The following is a 12,358-nucleotide window of genomic DNA, read 5'->3' as shown; positions in this document are numbered from 1 at the left end:
GGGCAGAGGAAATACCTAGCTCCTCAGTTGGTGGAACTCTGCCTCTCTTGTTTGAGGAACATGGAAGAAGCCAGTGTGGCTCGGGTGGAGGGAGGTGGGGAGAGGAACAGAAACCGAGGTCAGAGAGACCAGAGAGAGGTTGAGCCTTCACAGGCATGGCTCTGAGTGCATTGGAGGCCACTGGGGAATTGGGAGAAGAGCAACATGATCTGACTTATTTCAAAAGAATCACTGGAGCTGTTGCTTTGAGAACGGACAAACGCAGAAAAGGGGGCAACAACAGCAGCAGAGAGATTGTTAAGGAGCTATTGTGTAGTGGCTCCTGGGCAGTACAGTCAGTTAAGCAGCTGTCTTTGGCTCTGGTCATGATCTTGGGATCCTGGGATAGAGCCCTGCATGAAGCTCCCTGCTGAGTGGGGAGTCTGCTTTTTCCTCTCCCTCTGCCCTCCCCCCGACTTGTGTGCATCCTCTCCCTCTTTGTCTCTCTCTGTCTCAAATGAATGAATAAAATCATGGAAGAAAGAAAGAAAGAAAGAAAGAAAAGAAAAGAAAAGAAAAGAAAAGAAAAGAAAAGAAAAGAAAAGAAAAGAAAGAAGCCATTGTAGTAATTCAGGTGAATTACTGTACCATGGTGGTAGAACTTGAGAAAGAGAAGTGATGAGATTATGGAACTATTTTGAAGGTAGAGCCCATGGGATTTCCTGACACACTGAGTATGGATTGTGGAAGACAGATGAACATGCAAAACGACTCCAAGGTTTTTGCTGAGCAGCTGGGAGACTGGAGCTGCCAACTGAGAAGGAGGCCGTTGGAGTGGACAGCTTGGAGAAAAGATCTGAGTCATTTTTCAACATAAAGGCACAATAGACATCCCGATAGAGATGTCAAAGATATAGTCATATATATGAGTCAGGAATCCAGAAAGGAAGTCTAAGCTAGACCCCTAGGCTAGAAATAATAATTTAGAAACTGTTGGATACAGGTGGTATTTAAAGCCGTGAGACTGGCTGAAATTACAGAGAGCGTGAGAATAGACAGAGAAGTCCAAAGAGGGAGTCTTGGAGCTCTCCAGTGGTAGTATAAAAGTTGAAAGAAGAGGAAGACAGGGGCGGCTGGGTGGCTCAGTCTGTTGAATGGCCAGCTGTTGGTTACAGCTCAAGTCATGATCTCGGGGTTGTGAGATCAAGCCTCCCCCCACCCCCCGCCCCCACCTCGTGCTCTGCACTCAGTGGGGAGTTTGCCCCAGACTCTCTTCCCTCTTCCTTTGGCTTGCTCACGTGCTCTTTCTCTTTCGCTCTCTCAAAAAGAAAGAAAAAAAAAAAAAGAGGAAGACAAAGTAGACCGAGAAAGAGTGACCAGTAAAGCATTACAAAATCCAAGAAATGTGTGGTGTCCTGGAATCCAAATGAAGAAAACATGTTATGGAAAAGAGAATGATGAACTTGTCAATTGTTTAAATTTGTGAAATAAGATAAAGACAAAGAATTGACCTTTGGGTTTAGTTATATAGAGTTTATCAGTGTTTTTTAAAAGAGCAATTTTAGTGGTGCAAAAGAGTCAGACTTCTTAGAAGAGTGGTTTAAGGGAAAACAGGGGCAGGAAATGAAGACAGTGATAGCAATAATAATTTTAAGATGTCTAGCTGCACAGAGAGGGAGATAAACCATAAGAGACTCTTAATCATAGGAAACAAACTGAGGGTTGCTAGAGGAGGGAGTGGAGGAATGGGGTAATTAGGTGCTGGACATTAAGGAGGGCACGTGATGTAATGAGCACTGGGTATTCTATAAGACTGATGAATCACTGACCTCTACCTCTGAAACAAATAATACTCGATATGTTAATTAATTGAATGTATATTTAAAAAAAAATTTAGTTGCAGAGAGAAAGAGAGAAATGGGATGGTAATTGGCAGGAGAAGTAGGGTCAAGAGAGTTTTTTGTTTTTTCTTTTTTAAGATGGAAAAAATAACAACATTCTATGTACCAACAAGAAGAATCCAGCTAGGATGGGAAAGTTGATGCAACAGGAGGAAAATCATTCTTCGGAGGATGGGATCTATATATAAAACTACAACCATCAGACCTGGTGGCAAGTAGGGGCATGGACTTTGTTTCATGGTGGGACCATCCGGATGGTTTTGTGCTTTTTCTTTGGTGGTGTTCTTCAACACAGTGTAGCCTTGCAGTAGTTGGATCATTTAAATTAGTCAGAGTCATGGTTTTATCGAGGGAGAGCAATACAAAGAGAGGACAAAGGAGTTGCAGATGTTTACAAGATGGGTTATGAAGGAAGAGAGTACATCAAGGAAGTCAGGAACAGTAAAAAGGTGGTGCGATCAATGGATTGGAGGATACATGTGTTTAACCATCTGGCACATTTGACACATCTTCACCACTCCCACTTCCCTGCCCTTGTTAAAACGGTGGCTAGGAACACTGTATGGATTAGAGTTCTTTCTGGCTGTCAGTTATAAGATCTCAATTCTGTTCCACTTTAATTTTGTTTAGCCCTGCCCAAAACACATTGCCTCAATTGCTGTGGTTTCATTGCAAAGGTCTTGATATCCAGTGAGGTGAATCCCAAGTCATTTTTCAACATAAAGGCAAAATACATTTTCAGGAAAAAAAAGAAGTGAGAAAACTCACCACTAATTAAAGGAAATACAAGAGTGTTCTTCAGGTAGAAGGAAAATGACCCAAGATAGTGACTTTGAGATGTAGGCAGAAATAAAGAGCAAGAAAGGGACAAAAACAAAGATAAATATAAGTGAACATTGACTCTATAAAGCAGTAACATTTTCATTAAGAGCCATAAATAGAGAAAATCAAAGTATATGACAATGATGGTATTCAAGTCAGAGGTAGATGAATGAGGTTTGAGAGTCCTAAGATATTTGCATTGTTGTAAAAGAGAAGAAGGTAGCAATAGTTGAAGATACGTGTCATAATCTTCAGAAAGGGGTTAACTATTGAAGAGATAAGAGAATACATACTTAATAAGCTAAGAGAAAGGAAACCAAAATAATAAAAATATTCAATAAATCCAAAAGAAGGTAAAAATTAAGATCAACGAAGAAAGACAAAATGAATGGAACAAATGGAAAAAGTAAGATAACAGAGTGGTGGTAAGACAACTCTCTAAAAGTGAGAACAAAGGAGAAGTATTTCAAAAATCCTACCCCAAAGAGAAAGTTAAGATTTCTTATAGCCTGAATATCATCAAGAAACCCAGCTTACCACAGTGGCTTAAATCTGGGCTTTGAATGAGTGAGTAACTGCATGGATGTGCAAGTAGGGTTGTTTCATTGTTATCAAATAAATATTAAAGGAGCCCTTGGAATTGGCCTTAACACAGGCAAACACAGAAACACTGTCACGTCGGCATGGCTCCTCTCTCCACGAACACCCACTTGTCCTAGATTCTCACTTCCGTTCTGAAACACAGAAAACCCATGATAAGCACTTTTTCAGGGACCACTTTGTGAGATGACTCAGACAGCCAGGCAAGCACATCTCGTAACTGGGAGCCTTTGTTTGCTTATTTTTGGGTTTTAGTTCAACAGATTGCTAACTGCTTCCTGTATCTGCCCTTTTACTCCTCCAAAATTTCTTGTGTAGAAACCAAAGAGGCTATCATCCCTATAGTCTACCGACTTTTATAATGTCCTCCAGCTACCATCCAACCTTCATTCCAACTGAAGAATTCCAATGGCTTTCGTCCCTCTGGGGATGAAATCCTGGCCTTAAAAAAGGGATATGACAGGCACCTGGGAGGCTCAGTGGGTTAAAGCTTCTGCCTTCGGCTCAGGTCATGATCCCACGGTCCTGGGATCGAGTCCCGCATCGGGCTCTCTGCTCAGCAGGGAGACTGCTTCTCCATCTCTCTCTGCCTGCCTCTCTGCCTACTTGTGATCGCTCTGTCAAATAAATAAATAAAATCTTAAAAAAAAAAAAAAGGGGGGGGGCTATGACTACCTGTTAAGAAGACTCCTGAAGAGCAGGCCTTCTGGTTGATCAGAAAAAGAATCCTCATGGTGATGGTAGACTGGATGAAGAAGAACAGCTATTCTGAGGAAAAACTACTAAAGTAAATTCATTTCTGTCACCTAATTCGAGAATATGTCGTAGTTTCAGTCAACCCCTAGAATGTTCTTCCAGACACAGGCGGCCAAGCTCCAGATTAACAGGCAGAGCAGGATGGAGAGGAGTGACCCGTATAAGAGTGAGCATCAGAGCAACTGCCTCCTCCTTCTTCCTCATCAGCCTCTTCTGATCTTTTAGTCATAACACTTGCTTATTAGGGGCTTCCTATGTACTGGGCACTTTTGTGTCTAATCCTAATAACACTCCTATCTTATGGATTCAGCCACTGAATTGATGAAATAAACTACCCAGATTAAATAAACCGTCCAAGACCAGACAGCTAATAAATGGCAGAGGTGAAGTTCATAGCGGGGTCTACCCAAAAACACGAGTTCCTGTGATACCTTGCTCTGCTTTAAGGTTCTCTGGGAACCCAACAAAGTCATGGGATGACTTTCGTTCTAATGAGGCACCATGGAAGGAATGTAATGTTGCTACCTGATCAGGAGGAAGGAAGGGCATATTTGTTGAGTATCTACTATGTTTTAAGCATAATACTAGGTATTTACCTTCCTGATTCATTTATTCCTTGCAGTAACCTGGAATGGGAGTTGTTATCCTCATGCTGTTTATGAGGAGACTGAAGCCCAGAGAAGTGAGTAAAGTGTCCACGGTCACATAGCTTATAAGATGTGAAGCTCTAGGTTCGAATCCCACTGGCTTCAAAGCCTTCATAATGTTTTGCTCTCTGTTTTAGACCCTTTCTTTTCAGAGACGTGTTCAGAAGTTAATCAGAAGGGACGAGAAAGCCATACAGGGGACTCAAGCAGGTGCGAGGGGCAGAGACCATGTAATATAGGGAGAAGTCTGAGATCAAAGTAGGGAGGCAGGGGAGGGCCCTGGAGACTGGATTCTCCACCCGCTGATGCAGCCTCAGGCAGGACTTTCCTCGCCGGCCTCCATTTATTCTTGTTAAAAAAAAAAAAAAAAAAGAAGAAGAAGAAGAAGAAAATAAAAGAAAAAAAAGCAGTTTTAATTCCGTGATCTCTACCAGCCTTTCCAGCCCTAAAGTTCTGTGTCTCTAAGTACTAAGAGGGCACGAACAGCCTTTCTCTTCTCCCAGGATCTGTTGATTCTGGGTCGTCCCGGAGATGGTGGGGCTCCGGACCCCCAGCACCAGAACTGCGGACGCGTTAAGTAGGAGGCAGGTCTGGGGCGCCCTCCTCGGCTCCCCTATGATTGTTGAGGGTCCGGAAACAGCACCCCACCCTGCACGGGTGTAAAAAGAAAACTGAGCCCCGAGAGAGAGAGTGACAGTCACTTCTGGGGGCTCGGGTGGCCCGCCCGGCGCGGCTGTCCCAGCCCCGAGCACCGGGAACACCAGGCTGGCGGATCGCCCGGAGGGGGCGGCGGTGAGGGCGCCCGCGGAGGGAGCCCGGCGGGTGGCGGGGCTGCCCCGGAGGCCGACGCTCGGGCCCCGGCGGCAGCGGGAGGCGTCGCTGGGGCGCGGCGCGCCTAGGGGGCGGGGGCGAGGCTCCCGCGAGCAAAGTCCAAGCCCCGCGGCCGCAGCGCCCCGCGCGCCCGGCGGCTCGGACAGACAGCGCGAGGTCCGAGGTGAGTCAGGCTCGGCGCTCCGGGCCGCGGCGGGAAACCCCGGGGCCGCCGCGCGCGAGACCCGGACCGCGGGGCCTCCTCCGGGCGCCCCTCCGGCGCGCGACCGTGTGGCCGGCTCGCACGCCTCGGCGGCGGGCTGTGGGGAAGCTGGTTGTACCCTCGAGCTGTGCCGGGGGCGCCGGGAGCTGAGGCTGTTGGTTTCTCCCCAGGTCGAGATGGATCTGGAGGCGGGAAGGAACGGAACCGTCCCACGCCCCGGGAGAGCGGAGGGCGACTTTGAACTGGGCCCCAGCAGGTACCTCCCCGGCACCCGCTGCTTTCCTTACAGGCGCATCCGCAGGGCCCCATTCGGCTTCGGCAAAGTGGAGCAATCTGTGGATGCCTTTGTGTCGGGGGCTTCGCTGCAAGGGTCTTGTCTAAGGTTCTGACTTTCCTCAAGGAGTGCCACAGAGGCTTCTTTTGGAACAGGCTTAGGAAGAGGCCGCCTTTAGAAGTGCCGCTTCCCCACTTTGTGCGGGGTGACTCGAGGAGTATCGGTGCTGGGTAACGTTCCCCGCATTATATAACTCAAAATCTTTACAGTTAACTTTCATAAACATCATCCGAGTTCGCTTGCCCTAGAGCATCTGACACCGGCTGTGGATGGTCGCGCTTCTGGAACAGGACCCGAGAGGCAAGAGAGCGACAGCAGCAACAGCCACAAAAACCCTCCTCCCCCTGTTAATTCCTCTTCCGCCAGGGTTATCCCCTCCCCCACCCCTCTCTCAGCACCTCGAAGGTTCGCGTTTCTCCCTCCCGGGCAGTGAGGTGGGGAGGGGGACTGTGGACAGCCTCAGTCTTCCGTAACCTGCGCTTCCAACATCAGTGTTTGTTCAGGGCAAGCCTCAGCCCTTCATTTGCTGGTTGGTTCTCTGAGGCTGACTGGCTCTCCGAGGCCCTCGTTAAGGGCACTTCACAGGCCTTCGTAGGGGCAGAAATGACCAGTCAGTGGTGTGTTGTCTTTGTTTCCTCTTTCAGTGGAGGAATCGTGAATCATTTTCGCCTTTAGCCTCAAATAGTTTCTGAGGCGGTTATGGTCTCTGAGTTCATGCCAGGCCACCCAGGACTGACTGACCTGTGTCATCAAGTAATCACCCAGAGGGACAAATTTATCAGGTTGTGTAGTGTGTCCTCAAGCTGCAAGGGGCCTGATTAGCCAACTGAAAGTATGCCTACCTGATGTTTAAAGAATCATTTTAGCCTGTTAACTTCTTCTTACAGTGATCCTGCTCTGTTCCTTCTAACCACCATGGTATTCATTCATAGAAAATTTAGTTTGCCAAAGAGAATTAGAAAACAGATGGATGGTATTATTTCTACCAAGGGGAAAAAAAATGTGGTTTTCATCAGCTGGCAATATAGGCTGGGATTGACTGTGAATCTATAAATAGATGGCATTTTTATGAAGGCTATTTATGTACTGCACTGGCTGAACATTTGATGAGTGCACAAAGGAGCTGTCCCTGCAAAAGATGCAGTAATCCCCAGAACTCAAGGGAGTTCTCAGAAATGAAGTTCACAGCCTTGTCTTGGAAATACAAGAAAACAATTCAGAAGAGAAATACAGAAAGTTAATAGTAAGTTAAGACTGTGAGATTAGGAAAGTACATGTTGAGACTAATTTTTATTTAAGAAGAAAAATCAGATCAAAGCTTATTCATTCCAAGGAAGTCAAGCTCCTTCCAGTTATTTAGGGCAAATGGCAAGTCATATGCTAGTTCCAGTCATCCTGCTATACTGCCTATGGCACCTTCTTTTGAACAGATTTAGTGGCAGATGTCTGTCTGATTTTAACAAGTGTTCTAAATAATTTGGGATCGAGTTTTAGGAGCAAAATTTATCACCTACTTAAATTAAATAATTAAATTAAGCTAAATAAAAGTATTTCGATTTTAAAAATCTCTATCCTCATGGAGTTTGCATTATTGTTGGGAGGACAGACATAAAGAATACTTGTGCAAAATAAGTCAGCTACAGCAATTAGAAGGTAATGAATGCTATGGAAAATGTTAATCAAGGCTAGGGAATTGGGGAGGGCAAGGAGGAAGTAATTTGCAGTTTTAAATAGGGCCCTTAAGATAGGTCTTATTGGGAAGGCAGTATTTGAGGAAAGACCGGAAAAGACATGAGAAGGAGGGTGGTGTGTGGGTGTCTGAGAGGCAGCATTCCTGGCAGAGGTGTCTGACAATATAAAGATCGTGCTGTGAGAACGTGTTTGGTGTGTTCAGAGAACAACAGCAGAGAGGCCAGTGTGGCTTGAAGCAAAGCAAACAGGAATAGGAGTAAGAAATCTGGTGAGAGGATGCCTTGGTGGCTCAGATGGTTAAGCAGCTGCCTTTGGCTTAGGTCACGATCTCAGGGTCCTGGGATCGGGCCCCATAATCCAGCTCCTGGCTTAGTGGGGAGTCTGCTTCTCCCTCTTCCTCAGCCTCTCCCCCTGCTCGTGCTCTCTCTCTGTATCTCTCTGCCTTAAAAGAATAAATAAAATCTTTTTAAAAAAAGAAATGTGATCCAAGAGGTGACAAAGACATCATGTAGGGGCCAAAAACCCAATGTAAGAATTTTGGCTTTTACTTTGAGAAAAATGGGAGCTATTATAGGCTTTTGGAGCATAAGAGTAGCATGATATGACTTGACTCGAGCTTGGGAATGATTATTTGCATGATGTGTTGAGGGCAGACTGAAGTTGGCACAACTGAAAGTTGAGAAACTAGGCAGGAGTTCTCCTGGGCTATTGGGATAGCAGTAAAGTAATGAGTAGTGGTTGAATTCTAGTTGTACTGCGAATATAGAGCCAACAGGATTTCCTGATACTGCTTCCTTTCGTCCTTCAGAAGAGTAGACTTTACTCTTCTTTTAGATCAATACATATTTTTTTTAGCAACAGAAAAATTTAATTATTTGGCAGATACTAACCTATGTATTTTCTTTCCATGTATGAGCTCTGCAAGGCAGGTGACCCTTTCTCATCCATCCAGATATCCCTGTAGTACCTTGGACAGTTACCTTTGCACTTGGTGATTGCCTTGCAATTTCTTAAACTGGTTAATTTGGACACTTTGTGGATATCGCTGTTTTATATTTGAAAAAAATAGATGTGATAACTACTCAGGTTTATAGTCAGTGACTGTGAAGCATTTGGTAACAGTTTTAAATTCAAACAATTATATATATATTTTTACAGCAACCAAGACAAGAAAAAGAAGAAGAGAATGAACCTGATTGGACCATTAACTTTGGTAAGCCATGAAATATTATATATGAGTAATTCTTATTTCCATTCAAATTTGGTGCCTTGAATCAACAGATGTGGAGTCAGTACTTTATGATTGTCCTAGGTTGGTCATCACCAGACCACATTCTCAAGGTAGTTGATAAAAAAGGTAGGATAGGCTGGCTATGAAACAGAGCAGAGCTAGGACTTGTGTTCATAGCACCTCATGCAGAGATGTGTTTTCCTGAAACAGATCTCTGCATTTGTTTTACACACACACACACATATCCAAATTTTGTTTAAAATAAGATTGCATATAAAGAAAGTGATTGCTAATTACAGAAATTTAGAAATAAGGAAGAAATCTATATTCCAAGAAAATTGATTACATATGGAGCAACATTTAGAGATTCTGATTATGTTTAACACAATTGTCAGTGGTTTTCTGCTAGTACAAGGCAAGTCAACATACTTTTGGGAGAAGTCTAATCTGGTTTTCATTTGTAATATGTCTCAGAATAGTGGGCCAAGAAAGTGTTTCCCACATTGAGTAAGTATGATGGGTTTCAAACTCTGACCGATTATTCCATAGCAAAAAAGATGGTATTAAGTGGCATGTCAGCTGAAACCTCCAGCTTTATAAGTAAATGGATGAAAAGGCACAAACATTCTTAGTCTCAAACACTGGTGCACGTTTCTCATGTCACAACAAAGCCCCTATTCATTCTCTTCTCCCTTATTGTTGTAGTGTTCTTATTTTAAAAATTTAGTGCTTTAGAGAATAAATTGTTTATAAAACTAAATCTGCATTTAATGCACATGTGTTAAATCTGCCTCCTATAGCAAATAAAACACCACAAACTTTGAGGCAAGAGCTTAGTACATTTAATTTGAACTTAAAAGTTAAAATTTAAATTAAATTGAAATATAATCTTTTTTTTCCTTGGAATAGATACTTTTTTTTTTGTCCTGAAAGAGGTTCAGGACAAAACTGTTTTTAACAAGAATTAGAAATTCATTGTTTGGTTGAAAATCACTTAAATTTAAGTTTGCTTAAGAAACTGTGCTATTGCTGTGAAATGCTTATAATTTCAAATTTAAGCTCAGAGACAGTGAAATTTTATTTAAATAGCATGAAAAGCATTTAAAATGATTCTCAATTTTATGTAAATGTTCACTAAAGAGAACATGACATGATGATCAGATCCTGTGCTTGTAACTGTGGTCAGTAGACCCAAGTGCTCTATGTCCCTTCCTCAGAGCCACTAAAATGAACCTTGGAAACACTAATCCTTTTTCTAGCAATTTTGGGGATACTTCTCTATTTACTCTCGACTTTACCGGCTCCCCTTGATCTGCTCCAAGCTCCACCTAGCTTCTGACCCTTGTCTCTTTCGGCACTCTAGCTTGCCCTGCATGTTTGATGATGGAATTTGGCCTTCCCATACTGAACTTCTGGAACTCTGTGAGAACAGTTTGCACACCCTCCTCCCCACCAAGTGTGTCTGACCTTAGACTGTCCTGGCCTGTTGACCCTGTTTGACTCAGCTTCAGCTCTCAAAGACCCCACTCTGCCAAGCCTGACTTGTGACTCATTCTCCCCATGACTGTCTTGTCCCCAAAAGGGGTAGAGTGAGAAAACTGGGTGACTCAGTTGATTAAGCATCTGCATTCAGCTCAAGTCATGATCTCAGGGTCCTGGGATCAAGCCGTGCATCAGGCTTGCTGCTCAGCAAGGAGTCTGCTTCTTCCTCTCCCCGCCCCAACTCATGCTCCCTCTCTCCCTCTCAAATAAATAAAAAATCATTTAAATAAATAAATAAAAAGGGACAGAGGTAAGGTATAGAAATGGAAATGTAAGGGAAGGTAGATGTAATCTAGAAGAGAGAGGAAGAGAGAAGACAACAGAAAGATCCATAGAATGATAGTAAAAACCTGGAAGAAAACATGAGAAATGAGAGAGGGCTAAAAAGACAGTGAGGGACAAAGTCTTTGACGTCCTGGGACATTGATTGGCTGGTTAGTTCTTGGGCATTGTACATGTCACTATAACAACTAGTGTCCGCCTTCTAAGTGATAGTACTAAATACACCGTACAGTGATACTTCAAAATCTAGGACCCTTGGTGTGGCCAAGGTGTGACCCACCAGGCCTTTTTTGCCTCTTTCTAACATCAGCTCCCATACTCTGCACTCCAGGATTTCCCCTGCAGGGAGTTCTCTGAGCACTGCATGTGGTTTCGAGGTACCTTGCTTTTCTAAGCCTAAATACCCCCAATTCATCTGTTCCCTCAATTCTTCTTCTGCAAATTCTCCCTTATCCTTCCAGATTCTTCAAGGAGCATCGTCTCCATAAGCAGGACTTCCCTAGAATACACATGTAAGCACTCCATAATGCTTTTTCATTTCACTTCTGAGCTGCCTTTTAAAAAGCTACCTGAAACCTCTTAAGAGGAACTTACCCACAAGACTCAGGGGATCTGTTTCCTCCTTATTTGTAATTCTCTCTCTGAAATATTTTGAATATTGTTTTGAAGGATGTGATGTGTGTATACTTAGCGTTTTCTCCTAGCTGCTTTTAACTGACTACATAGTAGCTCTGGAAGATCAAACCATATTTCTTCATGGAGCTAAACTTTTATCCCTTCTGATTATATTATAATCATTCAACCAAAGAAGATACTGATGAAACAGAATCAGAGTATTTCTTCACAGGATATAAAACCAAGAATCATAAAATTAATCTGTCAATAATTTGGATGGAAATCCTCCTTTTTCCCTATTACATTTATCTGCAACTACTGACCTTAAATAAAGTACTAACCTTAAGTAATATTATTGACCTTAGAGGAGCCTGGATGCCTCAGTTGGTGAAGTGTCCGACTTTTGGTTTCGGTTCAGGTCATGATCTCAGGGTCCTGGGATCAAGCCCAGCAAGGGGCCCCTGCAGGGCTCTTGCAGGGCTCTGCACTCAGCAGGGAGTCTGCTTAAGGACTCCCTCGTTCTCCCTCTGCCTTGTTCCTCAACCCCTACTCACTCTCACATAACTCTCTCTCTCTCTCTCTAAAATTAAATAAATAAATAAATAAATAAATAAATAAATTTTAAAGAAAGTACTGACCTTAAATAAAATCCAAAGAATATATAGTTACAGAGAAAGAAAAATTCTTTTCTATAAAATATTCTTTTATTTTCTTTCTTTTTATTTTGTAGTTTCGGTATTCTGACTGGCAGGATAAATTATTGATGTCCCTGGGCACCATCATGGCCATAGCTCATGGAGCAGGTCTCCCCCTCATGATGATAGTATTTGGACAAATGACCGACAAATTCGTTGATACTGCAGGAAACTTCTCCTTTCCGGGTAAGCATTTGTCTATTTTTTTTTTTTTTTTAACATACATTGT

The 12,358-nt window shown here is 43.3% G+C and overlaps 1 protein-coding gene across 3 annotated transcripts in view; it reads left to right on the top strand.

Moving 5' to 3' along the window:
- The first annotated feature begins 5,551 nt into the window (after positions 1-5,551).
- Positions 5,552-12,358, top strand: part of ABCB4 (ATP binding cassette subfamily B member 4) — a 65,203-nt gene continuing 58,396 nt past the window's right edge. For all 3 annotated transcript variants that reach the window (XM_059171003.1, XM_059171004.1, XM_059171002.1), the window contains exons 1-4: positions 5,552-5,699; positions 5,909-5,994; positions 8,923-8,977; positions 12,165-12,315. In XM_059171003.1, coding sequence (XP_059026986.1) covers positions 5,915-5,994; positions 8,923-8,977; positions 12,165-12,315 — 286 coding nt within the window. In that variant the 5' untranslated portion in view covers positions 5,552-5,699; positions 5,909-5,914. The remainder of the gene's footprint in view (positions 5,700-5,908; positions 5,995-8,922; positions 8,978-12,164; positions 12,316-12,358) is intronic.

The sequence above is a fragment of the Mustela lutreola genome, chromosome 4 (genome assembly GCF_030435805.1).
Source record: "Mustela lutreola isolate mMusLut2 chromosome 4, mMusLut2.pri, whole genome shotgun sequence".
Lineage (NCBI taxonomy): Eukaryota > Metazoa > Chordata > Mammalia > Carnivora > Mustelidae > Mustela > Mustela lutreola.
This window is presented reverse-complemented; position numbering and strand designations above follow the sequence as displayed.